This window comes from Vulpes vulpes, chromosome 15 (assembly GCF_048418805.1).
Source record: "Vulpes vulpes isolate BD-2025 chromosome 15, VulVul3, whole genome shotgun sequence".
Classification (NCBI taxonomy): domain Eukaryota; kingdom Metazoa; phylum Chordata; class Mammalia; order Carnivora; family Canidae; genus Vulpes; species Vulpes vulpes.
The window spans coordinates 54,603,694-54,621,552 of record NC_132794.1 but is presented as its reverse complement, the minus strand read 5'-3'; the positions used below and the strand labels follow the sequence as shown (position 1 = coordinate 54,621,552).

At 38.7% G+C, this 17,859-nt stretch overlaps 1 protein-coding gene across 2 annotated transcripts in view; it reads left to right on the top strand.

Moving 5' to 3' along the window:
* FBN1 (fibrillin 1) overlaps positions 1 to 17,859 on the top strand; it is a 225,988-nt gene that overhangs the window by 22,480 nt on the left and 185,649 nt on the right. For both annotated transcript variants that reach the window (XR_011997378.1, XM_072738473.1), the window contains 3 exons: positions 5,852 to 5,934; positions 8,189 to 8,287; positions 16,935 to 17,030. Coding sequence is in view for 1 of the 2 variants with exons in the window: in XM_072738473.1 (XP_072594574.1) it covers positions 5,852 to 5,934; positions 8,189 to 8,287; positions 16,935 to 17,030 (278 nt within the window). In the remaining variant the exon portion in view is untranslated. The remainder of the gene's footprint in view (positions 1 to 5,851; positions 5,935 to 8,188; positions 8,288 to 16,934; positions 17,031 to 17,859) is intronic.

Sequence of the window (17,859 nt, the reverse complement as noted above, 5' to 3'; positions counted from 1 at the left end):
CTGCTGAGCGTACCTGGATGATGGGGCTGAGCACCCTTGTTCTGGACTCCTAGGTCTCCAGGCTGATCTTGATATTTGTTTTTTACCTCTTTGCATATTTGCCTGTCTTCTTCCAAGAGCAAATACTGTGTCTTAGTCATCATCAAAACCAGGAAAGAGTTTATTTATAATTGCATGGTTACAGTATTTCATTTTACTTTTTTAAAAAAGATTTTATTTATTTATTTATTTGAGGGGGGCTGTGAGGGGAGAGGGACAGTCAGACTTCCCACTTAGCGTGGAGCTTGACTCAGGGCTTGACGCAGGGCTTGATCCCAGGACCTTGAGATCACAACCTGAGCCGAAGTCAGATGCTTAACCAACTAAGCCACCCAGGCCCCCCTATTATTTTACTTTTTAAGAAATGTTTCACTGTAGAACACTTTTAGATTTACAAAAAATCAGGAGGATAACACTTCATGAAGTAGGTTGGAGAGGTTGGCTGGCTTATGCTTTCAAAGTTGGAGACCAGAATTGTCCTAGTCCCAGCCAGTGTGGACCCAGACAATCCAGAAATGGGTTGCTAGGTCTGAAGAGCCCCCACTAAAGCTTGAGGAGACTATGGAAGCCGTTTTTATTACCAGGACTTGAAGTTTCATTACCTGAGATGTTGTGAATGTTATGACTGACAGATGGGCTGGAGTAGTCACATGTGGTATTCAAATCACTGCTAGTAGATGTGTCATCTGCCTCTAGCAAAAAGGCCAGAATAAAGGCATCCAAGTAAGGGGAGGAGCTCTTGCAAAGTTTACTGGAGTAGTGGCAGATCCCCTCCTCAGATAGTACTCATACTGTTTCATTTATTTTTTTTTCTTTTTACCTTGATAAAAAAAAAATCTGTCAAAAAAACTATTAGAGCCAGGGTGTATTGTTCACAATATATATAGCTCATTTATGTGTTATCGTTTCTTTCATGATCTTTCACATTTTTTTGACAGTGAAAATTATGATTTTTAAAAAGTGGAACAGTGGGATATTAGGATATTGCCTTGAGGCATGTTACATGGACAGTTGGGTACCCTTTATATTGTAGGGTGTATGCCTTTGATACCCCTCCACACTAATACTTTAGAGGACTGAGTCATCATCCCCCACACCCCCATTGCAGTTGAAAAAAGCAGGCAACTCATGCATGGAGTAGGGTCAGCCTCATTAACCTTTATCTTCTTGCCCAGGGATTTAATCGCTTCGCATGTATATGAAATAAGAGCCCCCTGAATTTGTTTTTATTACCCAGTCTTGTCTGAAAGGGAATTTGAATTTGGGATAGGAAGGAGAAAGGCTATCTTGCCTATAAGAGAGGCCAGACTTGCAGAAGTGGATTCTGGCTAAGGAATGTGGACACACTACAGACATCTTGCACAGAGGCCAGTTCCTGCAGTGATGTGGTCAGACATGGTAAAACCCAGCTGTTTGCTCCACTGAGAGGGGCTTTGCTAGCCCACACGCTCTCTGAGTGCTGTGTCTGAACTGGATCCCAATATGTAGCCTGCTGAGGCTCACCTACTCCCCACAGAGATTGGAGGTGGGTTGTTGTAGAGCACCGTATTCAAAGCACTTGGTAAGAGAAGTTACAGATAGAGACTTAGCAATTAAAACAGTATAATATTCAGTGGTGAAGTGGACTCTAAATGCATTTTCCTTTTCCCCCCCTGAACTATTACAATATCGATAAAATGCTTATGCTTAGTTGTTGGTTTATTGATGGACATTCTGTGGCTTTTGTTACTCATACTGTCATGAATGCTATTGGGTGGAATACCATCTTGCCCCTAAATGCATCTCTTTGCCTTAGCATAGGGATTGAAAGAGTGTACTCTGGTGTCAGGCTTCCTGAGTTCAAATCCCTTTTCTTTATTTCTAAGCTGTGGGACCTTGGCTGGTTTGTTTAACCTTCCTAAGTCATAGTTTTCTTAGTGTTAAAGACAATAATAATAGAACTTACCTCAAAGGGTTGCTATGAGGGTGAAATAAAGTAATATATCTTTAGCACTTAGCATAAAGTTTCTTCTGTCTTTAAGCTCTACTTTTAATTTGCCAAATGCTGCTGCCACTTGTACTAAGCTTTAACCCTCAGCTTTTTTTGGTGGTGGGTTGGTGGGTATGACTGATGAAGTGAAAAGGAAGAGAAAGTTAAGAGTGCTATGCTTTCATTTACACACACACAAAAACTTCATTAAAGATTTATCTTCTTTGTTAATGTTTTTTTTTTGTGCTGAAACCTTAGAATAAAATCTTTTATAATGGAAATAATCCAACATGTCCACCTTAGACTTTACATATTTTTGTGCTTTCCAGCTTAAATAAGACATTCATTTATTTCTAGAATTAGAGTTGGTTTTTTTTCTGTGTATAAGTAGAATAAATGCTACCCAGTTTGTTTGAATGGGTGCTGTTAGTTTGCAGTTTTCAAGACCAAAGTTAGCAGAGGAAAAATCTCATGTCTTTCTACTACCTTGCATTAAGCCATATAACCTAGTAGTATTTAGGGTGTTAAAGAATGAATAACAATGAGATAAAAGAGTCATTGTTTGAGGAGGTTGGTTGAAACGATTGCAATTAAATCACATATTACTACAAAGGATAAAATTATTACACTTAAAAAAGATCAGGACCTTCAAACAAAATAAATCACAATTAGACATTATGTAGAATTTTAAGTAATGCAGTGAAGTGCAAATGTGATCACTAATGAAACGGAACAGTAGGGACACCTGGGTGGCTCAGCAGTTGAGCATCTGCCTTTGGCTCAGGGCATGATCCTGAGATCTGGGATCCATTCCCACATCTGGCTCCCTGCAAGGAGCCTATTTCTCTCTCTGCCTATGTCTCTCTGTCTCTCTTTCTTCTCTGTGTGTCTTTCATGAATAAATAAATAGATCTTAAAAAAAAAAAGAAACTGAACAGTAAATGAACAAAGCAGTTCATACAATGAAGCAGAAAGTTCCCTATTTATGAGAGATGTTTATACTTTTATTATTATTATTTTTTATTTTATTTTTTATTTTTTATTTATTTATGATAGTCACAGAGAGACAGAGAGAGAGGCAGAGACACAGGCAGAGGGAGAAGCAGGCTCCATGCACCGGGAGCCGGACGTGGGACTCGATCCCCGGTCTCCAGGATCGCGCCCTGGGCCAAAGGCAGGCGCCAAACCACTGCGCCACCCAGGGATCCCGAGATGTTTATACTTTTAAAGTAAAGTTACTTCTTTAAATAAAAGAGGATGATCAAAGTATGACAGCATGAATTAAAAAAATGAGCAGTTAGGAATGAGTATTAGATGAGAAAGCAAAAGAATTGTCTTCATTTCCCCAGATTCTCATCTTTTGAGGCAACCAATTTTAGCCATTTCTGGTTTCAGTTCTTCTTATGCTTACCTTCATGACACCATGTACTGTGCCTGTACCTCTATTTCTAGATTTAAACAGTACCCATTGCCTCCTTGCCATGAAGGCTAGGAATGTAGCTCACTTAGATATCGATACCTTTCTCTTTTCCTTCCCATTTTTTGTAATAATAGTATGACTTTCAGTTATTGGTTATTTTAAAACCTATAAGATACTTAAACTGCTATTTCGTGGATCAACTACTTTTTCTCCAAACCTTTCTTCCCAACTCATTTCCTGACTTATGACAGCTATACTATTACTTTTACAGGTGCAGGTTTAAAACATTTACATTTTGTTTTGCAGTCATTGTAAATCATAACATCTTCCATGGTTTGTCTGTAGGTTGATTGTAAACATTGAAGAAACGATGAGGATTGTTTATATTATTGTGATTTTTCAAACACCTTGGAAAATATTTTGAATATTTTGTTTTGTAGGACTGAAATTATTGATTCTGGCCTCTTTTTTTCTTAGCCTTTTCCATGTAATACATGTTATTGCTTCATAAATACACTCATTCTTGTCAGACAATATGTCCTGATTTTTGTTTGGAAACATAGTTACTCTGACCGCAGGACACCTACAAAGGCTCAGGGGTCCTCTGAAGCTATTCCAGGATATGGTTTGGGATTGGACTGGATCCAGTGGAGTTGTTGTAATGAGCTGTTAGTGGGGAAGATTTGGGGTGGTTGACTCTGGCTTGGATTATCATTTTCAATATAGGGAACTTTTGTGGAGTTTGGAAGGTTCAATTGTTCCCCTGACCCTAGCTCCCTATCCTAACTCTTGCCTCACTCCTCTTTCCAAGATTCTGAGTTGCCCCCAGAAGTTTGGGTACTCTGAACTGAAGTTTGGGGCACTGTTTGTCACAGGAGGGGCACAAGATTGAGAGCCACTGGCTTAGAATTTGTGATAAGCTCTCTCTTCCTTAACCTCTTATAGTTCCTTTGGTTGAGTCGCTAATTTAGGTGAGCAGATAATGCTGTGTTGCATTCATGTCCATATTTCATCTGATACACACACGATGTGGCCAAGGGAGACATTTCATTATCTCCATGTGTGGAGACTCAGAGCCCCTCGTTTCGGACATGTAGTAAACCTCTCTATCCCATTATTCTCTGGCTAGCTTTGGAGACATCCAGGGCTATTGGGAATGGATTTAGGGCTCTTTCCCAGATTCTTTTAACTTTCTTCCTCCTTCTCATTCTACCTTGACATCAGTCAGTCTGAAGTATGCATTTTGCCCTGCAGTGTTCTAGGTCCCGTGGGGCTGTAAGATGAGCGCAGGACCAGGCAAAGACTTTACCTTGATTCCCAGTCCTGCTTATGCTTGAAGTAGTGAGTTCAGAGGAGGTGCAGGAGGCTTCTGTACTGTTACACGTGGTCTGCACACACAAGTGCACCGCAGCCAGAAGTGCATTTAAGTTACACAGTTGTTTTTAAAGGGTTACGTGAATGGGACTCAGGATTTATAACACCAGGCCTTGGAACAACTACTGTTTATGAAATTGATTGCAAAACATTTGACCTTATTATTCTACAGCCCTCAAGCTTGAGGAAGTAGCATCAATGTTTAGGCCCTTGGATGTGGCATAGTGAAATGAATGGTTTCTTTGGGGTCACTGTGTGTTCAATCCTATGCCTCAGTGTCTAAGAACTAGTATAGAACTAGCTAGATCCTTACCCAGTTACTCCCTTAAATTGTTAAATATGGATCCTCTGGACTCTGCATGGAGGCTTTCCACCAAGAAACCTGATGAAATATCTGTATACAAGAAACCCAAAGTTACATTGACTTTATTTTTCTGTAACTGCCGGTATCAACTATTGTGTTTCCAAACTTTGGCTAAGGAAATATTTACATTTTTTGGCTTTTATTTTTTCTGACTAATGTCAGAGTTTGTATTCCCGTAATTCTGGTGAAAGGAAGAATATAGTCACATTTTAGGGGTGAGTTGGGTCATAGAAAAAAATATACACAGCTTTAATGAGTAGAAATTTCAAACTTTGTATGCAGGTTTTATGATGACCTTTCTCAACTAGATTGGTAGGAATTTTATTGTTTAAATTAGACTCATATAGCCCCATAGATTTTTATATCTGTTCCTTGTGATAGGATGCACTGCATTTGGTATTTCTGGTTTTTGTTTTTCTGAGGTATGCATAGGTGATATTAAGGGATATCCTTGTTGGTATCATTATATTAAAGAGTCCCAAACTATGAAACCAGTATGAGTTTACCTTTTTTTTTCCTGCAAAAATTCATCCAGTTCTTGTAACTCAGAGAGACTTTTTTCCCCCTTTTATTGGTTCTATATATATATATATATATATATATATATATATATATATATATATTTTTTTTTTTTTTTTTTTTTTAAGTCTGGAATTCTTGTGATTGGATTTTTTTTTTTTTCCAGACCCAATGTCTGTGGATCACGTTATAATGCTTACTGTTGCCCTGGATGGAAAACCTTACCTGGTGGAAATCAATGTATTGTCCGTAAGTAAATAGATGATCTGTCATTCTTCATGTTCTTTTGTTGTTTTGGTTGCATGGTGATTCTTAGTACTTGTTTCTTTGTAACTGTATACTATTAACATGTTTATAGCAGAGTCTTCCAGCTCTAAGATTTTCCTACTTCCTCTGAATCAAGATTGGGAAATACACTAATTTGGTCAAACCACTGTTACACTTCAGTTCAGTGGCTTCTTTTAGAAGATTTCTGATTTACAGGGAATAGAGCCACAGGGATACTTAGCTCCAGGGTAAGTCACTTGGCTGTGTAGACGTGTAATCACTTTTGATGGGATTTTGAAAAAAGAATACCATGTTACTGCTTTTCTTATTGTAATTTCTAACTGGGCTGGCCTCCCACAAGCTTACCCAAACCTTGTACATTGAATTTTGGTGGTCGAGACCAAAGACAGACCTAACTCATAGAGGGGAAAGGAAGTGGATAGAACATCAGCTGCAGATGAGTGGAAAGCTGAGGGAAGAGCTCAGATGGTACTGGAGATTCCTCTACTGATGCTGCTGCCGCAGTGAACCTCCAGATTCTCATCAAATCCCATAAATCGGGAGTGATAGACCACATGCCAGAAAAAGCACTATTTAATGGAGATACTAAGTCAAATTGGTTATGGTTTCTGTTCTGTGTGAACTTTTACTGTCATCATACCTATGAAGTAATTTCCAGTTTTCAGAAAATTCTGTCAGTGTAATGGGGGAATTTTAGAGCTGAAAAGACGTTAAGGAATCAGTTACTCTCCTTTCTTTCTTGGCCTAGAGTGGTCTGTGTAGAAGAACAGAATATTTCAACCATGTTCTTCTGGTGACCTGACAAAGTTAATCCCTTTCCCAATTCTTGATTTTGACCAAAAGCATCTTGCTCATTTGGCACATCATGCTTTATTTAAGGATCAAAACTGAATCACTAAGAGAGATGTATAATGGTGTTTGTTTTTTAAATGAACTTGACAACAGAATGCTTTCCCTGGTGCTCTGTAGTATCTCTGAGAAATATTGTCTTCAGGTATTTAAGTAAACGTTTATAGGATCCTTTGACGGTTTATTTCTTAATAGTTTTCAATCTCTATCCTAAGCTTTTTTGATGTTTCAGTGCACTTTCTATCAAGTGTATTATTTTTAGCCTTGCACATCTCATTTGCCTCTTGCAGGGTTATGCAAGCGGGCATTTGTGGAAGGGATCATGCTTTTTTTTTTTTTTTTTTTTTTTTTTTATTTTATTTTATTTTTTTTGGGATCATGCTTTTGAGTATAAAAAGTAGTGACCAAATCTTTGTTAATATATATAAATTATTTTCCATTTAAACTTATTTTTCTAGCCACCAGCAGAGCATTTGGTATATACTGTACAAGTCTCTCGGTGGCATGAAAGTGTTTATATTTCTCTAAAGAGTGAACAGCTTATTGACTGTAGAATCAGTGCTTTTTTCATGAATTTCAGACTCCTCTCAGACTGTTGATGTAATTGAGAATGGAACTTAAACCTAGGGTAAAAGCTGCTCCATAGATTATATGTTCCCAGTGGGCAGGATCTGATGTAGAGAATTAGTCTGAGTAGGGGCTAATATTTTTAGAAAAATTATTAGGCAGTAACCATTTATAATAAAATAGGCCCCCAAGAATACTGCTGCAATTTTTATATTATTACATCTTAAAGTTAATAGAAAAACAAAATGCTCCTAGGCATTTAAGTATATTTAAATGCAGGACTTCTGTTTGTTTTGTTTTCTCTAGATAGTATGTCCTGGGCTTTTGATAGAATGGGTGCTGTGTGGAATAAGCCGAGGGAGTTTGAGGACCGCTGATATGAATAAGGGAGTTACTGCATTTTACATCCAGAACTTATTTGGTCCAACACATTTGTTTTGATTTTTTTTTTTTTTTATTTTTATTTATTTATGATAGTCACAGAGAGAGAGAGAGAGAGGCAGAGACACAGGCGGAGGGAGAAACAGGCTCCATGCACCGGGAGCCTGATGTGGGATTCGATCCCGGGTCTCCAGGATCGCGCCCTGGGCCAAAGGCAGGCGCCAAACCGCTGCGCCACCCAGGGATCCCACACATTTGTTTTGTAAATGCATAAACCTGAGACCTAAGGTCACATAAGTCATGATGGCAAAATTAATGAGAAAGCTGAGAGTCTAGATTTCCTCATTTGAGGACTGGGTTCCAGTAAAGCACCATGCTCTGAAGCCATGTACTAACAGACCTCTGGTTTTATTCACAGCCATTTGCCGGCATTCCTGTGGGGATGGATTTTGTTCTAGGCCAAATATGTGCACTTGCCCATCTGGTCAGATATCTCCTTCCTGTGGCTCCAGATCCAGTGAGTATAACATGTTATTATATATAATATTATTTTATGTGGTTATGCCCTATTTTCTCCTAAATTTGCTTTTGGCTTTTCTCTTGCCTGCAATATTTTTTTTTTTCACTAGAACATCTGCCTTCTCTGTTCTGCCCAAAATACTTGGAATGGCTTTCTTCAATCTGGCCTCCCATTTTCCTTCTTCACTCTTTACAAGGAAATACCCATGGGACATAGTTACTATGAGTAATATAGGGATTATGACCTCCTTTGTAGGTATTGCCTTATTTATCTTTGTATCTCCAATCTAAACACTGTAAAAGATGCTCAATGGAATGACTGTTTAATGAACATTTTAAACAGTTCAAGACGGCTCAAGAAAACTAGGCATTTTTCCTTATGGTACTGAAATATGAGTCTGATTAAATACTTTTTAAAAACTGAAGACCCCTGCCTTTGCAAGAAGAAAATGTGAGAAGTCATTTATGGCAGTTCTGTGATTTTTCATGAAGCACAAATCTATTTTCCCTTTCACAATTTTACCACTTCATTCTGCGAAGCCAAATAAATGCCCACAGTTCATTCTCCAGAGCCTTTGCTTGCTTGTTATATTCGTTTTTTACACTTTTTTGGGGAAGGGGGGTTTATTCTTTAAATGTGGGGTACTCAGCAATGAATTAGGGGAAATGCAGTGGTTGGGGACAAGGTGAGTCATTATTGGTCATTAAAAAAGTTGAAGGTTATGCCTATATAAACAGCCCCTCAACACCTGACCATTACCAAAGCAAAAAACTTAAGTTCCTTTTCCATTTCCCATTTCCTATGAGAAAATGAGTTCTCCTTAGAGTGTGTTCTGTGTCTGACAAGGTTTTTGGCAAAAGTATTATGGAATAAATTCATTCTCTTTTGTCTGTTGCAGGTAGAAATTTCAGTGTGGTCAAGGTTCATTACCTGTTAAGAGTCCCTAGTATTTAGCTATGGTTCTCATGAGCTGATTAACAAGATAGGGCAAGTGGTCAGAATAGACCCTCTTGGTGTGTGCTAACATACCTTGGCATTCATAGGTGAACACTGGTAACTCTGCCTTAGAGGTCTATAAAACCTTTCTGGCGGGGACCATGCCAGGTCTGAATGCAGGGCAAGCTGGAAGTGCTGGAGGGTTCGTGGCCCTAGATGCATCTGTTAGTGACAGACAGAGAGTGTTGGATATGTGCCCCAGCTTCCCTGCTTCTCAGTTTTCAGAACTTTGAAGTGTGTTCTCAGCTGTCTCTTGGAGTTCCCTAGTGGCTTGAGCCCCAGCTGCCCCCATTGGTAATAGGCTTGATCATGTAGTGAGCGTCTTGACCATCTTCCTTGTCTCACCTCCTCACTCTCCTGCCAGTGTTTCCTGAAGTTACTTCTAAAACAGACTACTTGCCCTTAAATTCTTGTCTCAGAATCTGCTTCTGGTGGAACCCAAACAAACACAGCCTACTAGTCCTTCGGAGTCTAGATATCAAGTTGGGAACAGACCCCATTGCTAGATTGGCCCTTGGACCAGCCAACAACAGTGTATTCCTCTGGCAGGGATAAAATGTAGCTGGATGATAAAACTAGGTATCCAGCTGGGAAGGTCTTCAGTATGATAGTGTGAGGTGCTGCTGACTTCTCTGTCTAGTAAAAAAAAAAAAATCACAAGATGGAAAGATAGGATGTTAATAAGTTGGTCCTAGTAGATTTCAAGCTGGCCTCAAATGGGAGTGTAGCAGGTGGTCCTGTGGACCAGATTTAGGTTAGAGACTGATGTCCAAGACTTATGGATGATGTTCTCTGAAGAGGTTTAGGTCTACCTATGATACCTGGACTTTGGACCTGAGTAGCTTGTGGATAAGAGTGGTGTGAGGAGGACAATTTGGTATTATCAGGATCTTTGAGGCATTTGGAGACTTTAAAATCATTGGCTTGAATTCTACTTGAATTAATGTCTAAACATCTTATAAAATTAAAGATGGCAGAGTATTTTAAATTAAGGGTAGCAGTGATAATCAGAATTCATTTCTGGTCTTTTGAAATGTTGCTCTAAGGAATAGCTATACTGTCCTCTAGAACTTCCTGGCCACGGTGTGGTTGACAATAAATATGGAGAGATCCCTTTGCTAACTTTCCTGCTAGTAGGAGGATAACTCAGCACAGCAAAATATTTGCATCGATTACCTGTGGTTCCACCAAAAGGGGGCAAATTTAAATCATTTCACCAATAATTCCCATGAGAAATTTTATACTTGTTATATGATAGGATTGAGGAGGCCTGGGAAAGTTATGGGTCCTCTGAGGCCTTAGTTTTCTCATTTGAAAATGAAAAGAATGAAAGGAGGGTTGTTCTTTCAAGTTGTTTTCTGCTTTTGAGTGTCCTGGGACTCTGGGAATAGGAAATGATCTCTTAGTGGCCTGAAGGGGAGATTGCATTTCCAGGAGGTCCTAACTGCCAGCTAGCAATTCCTTTGGACACTAGGAAGACAGGGCTCCTCTTAACCTCTTGGACCTCTTGGCATTGGTCATAGGGGCACCAAAGCAAAAAAAGATTAGCTAGCCAGAGTCAGATAAATGGGTTTTCTGGACTTTTTGTGTTTGTTTTTGTTTTTTTTAAAGAGAGAGAGCAGGGAGGAGGGGCAGAGGAAGACAGGGAGAGAGACTCTTAAGCAGGCTCCATGTGGAGTCTGACAACAGGGCTCTGATCTGACCAACTTGAGGTCATGACCTGAGCTGAAACCAAGAGTTGGATGCTTAACTGACTGAGCCACCCAGGTGCCCCTCATGTATATGTTTTTATATAAACATAAGTCTTCATTTCTCTGAGATAAATGCTTAGTAATGGAATTGCTGGGTTGTATGGTAGTTGCATGTTTAGTTTTTCAAGAAACTACCAGGCTGTGTTTGGAGTGGCTGTACCATTTTATAATCTCACTAGCAATGTATGAAAGATCTAGTTTCTCTGCATCCTTACCAGGTTTTGGTGTTGTCACATTTTTAATTTGAGCTATTCTGATACGTATGTAATTATATCTCATTGTGATTTTAATTTGCATTTTTGGCCTGATTTATGATGCTGAACATCTTTGCTTGTGCTTATTTGCCACCTGCGTATCTTCCTCAGTGAAATGTGTCTTTATGTCTTTTGCCCAGTTTATAATTGGATTATTTGCTATTTTGAGAGTTCTTTGTATATTCTAACTACTTGCTCTTTGTCAGAAATATGATTTGCAAACATTTTCTCCCATCTGTAATTTGTTCTTTCATGTTCTTAGTTTTTTATAGAGCAAATATTTTAAAATTTGATGGAAATACAGTTTTTCAATTTTTCCTTTAATGGATCATGCTTTTAGTATTAACTCTAAGAGCTCTTTCCCTAGCGCTGGATCCTGAAGATTTTCTCCAGTTTTTTTTAAAAAAAAGTTATATAGTTTTATATTCTAAATATATACCTGTGATTTATTTTGAGATACTTTTTTTTAATGGGGTGTGAGGTTGAGATCGAGGTTCCTTCAGTGCTTATAGTTGTCCAGCACCATCTGTTTTCGAAAAGATTGTCCTTCCCCATCGAATTGCTTTTGCACCTTTATCAAAAATTATATTTGTTTAGGTCTATGTCTGGGTCTTCATTTCATTCTGTTGATCCATGTGTCTATCCCTTCTCCAATACCATTCAGTCTTGATTACTGAAGCTTTATGAAAAGTCTTGAAAATTGAGTAAACTAATTCCTCTCACTTTGTTCTTCTTTGTTGAAATCATTTTAGCTATTCTAGTTCTTTTGCAATTCCATGTACATTTTAGATTAATTTTCTCTCTCCCTCTCTCTCTCTCTCTCTCTCTCTTCCTATATATATATAACTTTCTAGGATTTAGTAAGCCTGTAAGTCATTTTGGGGTAGTATTAACATCGTTCCTTTGTGGAATCTCTTACAGTTTGAAAACAAATGATCATTTTCAGTTTTTTTCAACTCAGTGAGATTTGGGGGTGCTTTTATTCCCAATATAAATCCAAGCTCTAAGGGAGAAGGCTAGGGGAGCAGCTCTAGACCAGTGTGTGAGCAAGTTTGAGCAGGTTTGGGACAACCACATGCTGAAAATGTGAGGGCACTCAGGATAGGAAGGAGGTGCTATCGCTAATCCAAAAGAAGTGACCCTTGGAAAGGTTTTTCAGGGAAGTATGGAATTTATATGAACAGGGAGGAGAGGAATGGGTGGGACCTGCTCAGACTAGAAATAGTTTAGTCCTTTGCTTTCTAGTCTGTTCTAAAGTGCCTTTATCACTGCTATCATTTAACCTTTCTCTGATTTTTTTTCCAGCTATTACTAGGGTTTTGTTTTTGTTTTTGTTTTAGGTACTTTAGTAGAAGTTGCTCTTCTGAGTGGCATGTCTTTCGACACCACAAGACGTTTATGCACGTAGGGGAAAATCTCATTGCTGTTGTCTCTCTGAATGAAAATTACTTTTGTCCTGCAGTGACTCTGCCTTTGTGTACCTGTCTCAGGTGTAAAGTCCAGGAATTAGTCTTACTCTCTAACTAGTCTGTCTGTGCTTTTCCTAGCCTAAGTTAAAATCACGTGCTTGCCATATAGATGCTTATTTGCAAATTGCTCTTGATGTTCTTTCTGTCACTTGTGCTTGCCAAGATAATGGCAGGTCTCCAGAATCCTTCCCAACCTAATGCATCCCAAAGAAAATGATTACCCTAGCCCAGCATCTCTCTCATTCCCATAGCATGCTCAAATTGTTGTCTTCTGGTTGGTGATCTTATGAACTAATTTGTACTGGGCTATCACCTAAAGTGAATTTCTTCTACTCTTCCTAGTACATGGCAAAAAGAGGGGATTTAGTCATTTATTTATTGAATGACTAAAATGATTGACCAAATCTGGAAAAAAAACCCCTATAATTTGTTTAGGATCCTATATAGATACATTCCTGCTCATTCTAAGATGTTGAGTCTTACTTGAAACCCTCTGAGGCTGTATTCTCATTTTCAAGGGGAAGTCCTCATTGGATCTTGGCTTTCATGGTTATCTGCTTGTAGCAGCTTGGACACTGACACTTGAACTCCCCTGGTATCATCAGTTTCTGGTAAAATCTTAATGCAGATTGAATTTAGGTATATATTCTGACTTAAGGTATTTAGAACATGTAACAAATTTACAGCATTTTTACGGGTTTAAGTAGAGCTTTGGCTTTTTCTAGAGATATAGTACTTGGTCTTATAATGGCCAGACATCTGGGATGCTTGTTCAAAGCACTGTAAATTTGAATGTGCATCAATGGCAGAACTCAATAAAAAAACTAAAACCAATTTATGTACATATGGTCTCTAAATTGTTCTCCAATGAAGCTACATGTCTAGTTCCTTTATTTCTTCATAGAAATCCCATGTGATTATTCTAAAGAAATATGTTTCTCCCCTGAACATCTAAGACTCACAAAGAATGTGAAGTTTCTTTGGCAAACATATTTATGGCAAAGCAGATGGTTAAGATCCAATTATCTCTTGTTACGCCTGATCCCCCAGCTCAGAGATTCATAGTTCATTGGTTTATTGAGACCACTGGACTAACTATGCTTTACAGTTTCACGAGTCTGACCAAGGGTTTTATTTTTTAAAGGAGACATGGTATTTTATGCTGGAAAAGGTTTACCTGAAAGAGTAGGAAAAAAAAAAAACTGTAGCAGAGTGATTTTTATTATATTGCATTTAAATGTAAACTTATCATTTTTCCTGAAAGAATTCATTCTATTTTTCAATTTGAACAAATAATGTAAAGTTACTATTTGAACTACTGTTAGCTTTTTATCTCAAAGTAGCTAAATGGCTTTGTTACTCATGTGGGAATGGAAATTAGCTCTTGGCATGAACCACTTTAATTGAAATCAGTTTGTGGGTTGAGTTCCTATGCTGCTTGACACATGACATCATTTCCTGTGCTTTTCCCAATCCTCACTGTTTTTCTAAGATAGGATGAAGCTAAGTTTAACTTCAAATTTTAAAGCAACTATACACCTTTTCCTGACCTACTTAGAATATTATCCAAATTTTCACCAAATCATTCCTTTTGTATATTTGTAGATAGTTTTTTAATTCAAAAGCATTTTGGCTGAGACATTTTAATGGAATCATAGGAGCCTAAAATAACTGTTTTAATCAGTTTCCTGGGTTGCTTGACTTGTATAACAATGTTCCAACAAAGGAATTATTTCTGCTTTTATACATAGGGAAGTGTAGATAAAATATTTTTAATAGCAACCTACTTACAGCTGTATAATAGCTTAGGACATAATGGGCAATTTCTCAGTCTTAGTGTTTGAGAATAGCTTTCTATGTCATTATCTGGTGGTGTGAGTTAAGTAAGTGGAGATTACCTTAGTAGAGTTTTATGCCACACCTGCAAGTAGGCAAGGTACTACTCTAGGCACTTGAGGGTATAATTAATAACCACGATGCTATTCACTCTAATGAAGCTTTTAGACAAATGGGTTGGGAATAGGAGAAATAACTAAATAAAATAGGTTAGGTTATATAATAGACATTTCAAAAGAGAAGCATAAAGCACTCTGGAGTCAGAGAAAAGAGGGCTCATATCTAGTGGGAGAAGGAAGAGAAAACAGAAATCAGAAAAAAAGAAAAGAAGATACATTTGCAGTGGGTCTTAGAGATAGGTAGGGTTTCAGTATTTGTTAACAACTGTGTGTATGGTATGTTGGGGATTAAGGATTAGGGGTAAAGAGACCGGTTAAAGAGGAGATTCCATGAGGAGACTAGAACGATGTGTTTGGCATTTTGCATGGCACACAATAGGCACTCAGAAATATTTGTTGAGTGAATGAATGAATGATAAGTGGATTGGGGATTGAGTCACAGGACATAACTAGGAATATGTAGAGGAGCCCTGAAAAGCCCATGGCCACGCTGAGAGATGGAGGAAGTTCTTAGTGTACTAGAGATAGGGAGTTTCTGGTGGTGCCTCAGAACACTCTCAGGTGTTCTTGAGAAAGTGTATCACTTTCCGTCTGACTTAATTAACTTTCTGGTCCTCTATGAAGGCATCGGAAGTACTGAGTTCTGACATCTCTTCCACATTGTCATGCTGAGATTTGTGTAGCTCCTTATGAAAATGGCACTTTCTCCTGGAGTCTGCAGCCACTTTTTGATATGGCGTGGAGAATCCTAACGAGGCCTGCTCAAGAAGGTGGCTGCTGCGAGGCGTCTTCTCTCCACTCATAGCAGATTTGGCCTCTATGCTCCAGGAAGACTGAGCATAGGAGCAAGGCTGAGCAGCTGATTTCTGCTGTTGCACAGAAGGAGGGGTTCTCTTCTCCCTATGGAAAATTGTGGATCCTTTTTCTGTAGGGATTTTCTTCCACAGCTTGGGGGACAGGTTGGAGTAAGCCAACTTCCAGTGCCCAATCCCGGTCTCCTTGTGTAGGGATGTGTCAACAAGGATTCATGACGAACTGTCAAGCCCTTAGTCTTCTCCAGGTAGGGTAGTTATTATTTCCAGAGGACGAAGGGACAGCCTGGGATTCTGAAAGTGTTTCAGCATCCTAAATTACTGAACTAGAGACAGCCTAAGCACTAGAGAAAAGAGAGCACACGCCATGCTGTTGTTCCCCTTCACACACGTCTATTACTCTAGTTTCCTCTAGTGTCTCGTCTCACATCCAAGGCTGCCACCCATGGTCCTTCTTCCCTGACCCCCAAAGTCACACTCCTGTAGGTGACAGTGTGATGAAGAGTGGATTTCAAACACTGTGGGTCTTATTTAGTTTAAGGTTATGGTTTAAACAAGCAGCTCTTTCTGAGCCAAGGCTGGCTACCTCCGTTATCAGGCAGCTTTGTTATTAAATGCTCTTATAGTTATTTTTTCCTTCTGTTTGCTGCCTCCAAAATTAATTTCCCTTCCTTCCTTCCTTCCTTCTAGATTTTATTTATTTGAGAGAGAGCATGAGGGAGAGAGAGAGAGAGAGAGAGAGTGTGTGTGTGTGTGAGAGAGAAAGAGAAAGAGAAAGAGAAAGAGAAAGAGAGAGAGAGAGAGAGAGATGTCACGGCAGGAGCGGGAGCAAGGAGGAGAACAGAGGAAGAAGCAGGATGCTTGCTTGAGCAGGGAGTCCCTTCCAGGACTTGATCCCAGGACTCTGGGATCATGACCTGAGCTGAAGGCAGAAGCTTAACTGACAGAGCCACCCAGGCGCCTTTGCGGCCTTCAAAATTTCTTTAACAAAATTCCTTGGAATTTCTTACTCAGACTGTTTTCCTGGCCACCTACGGTGGGACTCTAAATCTTTTAACAGGAAAATTATTGCCGTTGTAATCTTGTCTCATACGGTTGCTCAGGGCACTATTTTCTTGTTAGTATAACTTACAGAAACAACATTGAGTGGGAAGTCCTGCTAAATTAGGGAAGTCATTTAGCACTATTAAGGTAAATATCAAAGAAACAATTACATTGTAATTGATTTTATGTTCACAAAAAGAACATGTTTAGTGTTCAGTTGGGTTATTTCTGCACAAGTATGTGAATCTTGATAAACCATTTTATTTTCTCTCCAAATCACAGCAAATCAATTCTTGTGAAGTGTTGCAACCTACTTACTTAAACTGCAAAAATAAATCATTCTATTTTTTTTTCCTTTTCAAGTCCAACACTGTAATATTCGCTGTATGAACGGAGGTAGCTGTAGTGATGATCACTGTCTGTGCCAGAAAGGATACATAGGGACTCACTGCGGACAACGTAAGTAAATATAAGTATCCTAAATGCTAAGCTATGCAGACAAATGTGTAGACAGATATGGAGACAAAATGAATCCCGAGATAGTACTGATGGATTCTCTCTGATTATCTGAAATGTGGCATTTTTTACAAATGTCCCGTGAGTCTTACAGATGATCAGATCACTCACCTAAAGCACTTTGCACCAAATATCTGATTGGATCCTTGAGAGTGCTGGTTTGACTCATTTCCTTTTCATTTTTCTGCAGCATCCCCCACTTACCTCTTCCCATTAGTATATGATCAGCACCCAAGGGACAGAATTCTTGTTTGCTCTAGATGTATACCTTCCATTTGATTGTTGAATATGTCCACCTGAATTTTTCAGAAGCATCTCAAAATATTTCAAGACTCAACCTCATCTGTCTCCTCAAACATGTCCTTTTTCTTGATTAATGGTATCTGTATCTCTCTGGTTTCCCAATCTAGATTCTGCTACTGTAATACCACAAGGTGTTCAGTTTGCTGGTTCATACATGAACACTGTTTATTTTGTGTCTGCTCTTAACCAATCCCTGCAAAAGGCACAAATTCCTTTAAGAAAGCTTATTTTTTATTACACTAAGATGAACCTACACCCTGCAAAAAATGTGGAAAAGTGCAAAAATAGAAAACAATAAAGTTCTTCATAATCCCGTCATTCCAGATATTACTTTCTAGTCTTTTAATGCGTATCTGGTACATGAGATCTTATTGTTTGCATGATTTTTCATACTCCTTTTTTACTTAATATTTTACTAGAAGTATGTTTAATGTTATTAAACATTTTTAAATAAGGTTTAATGGTTGCA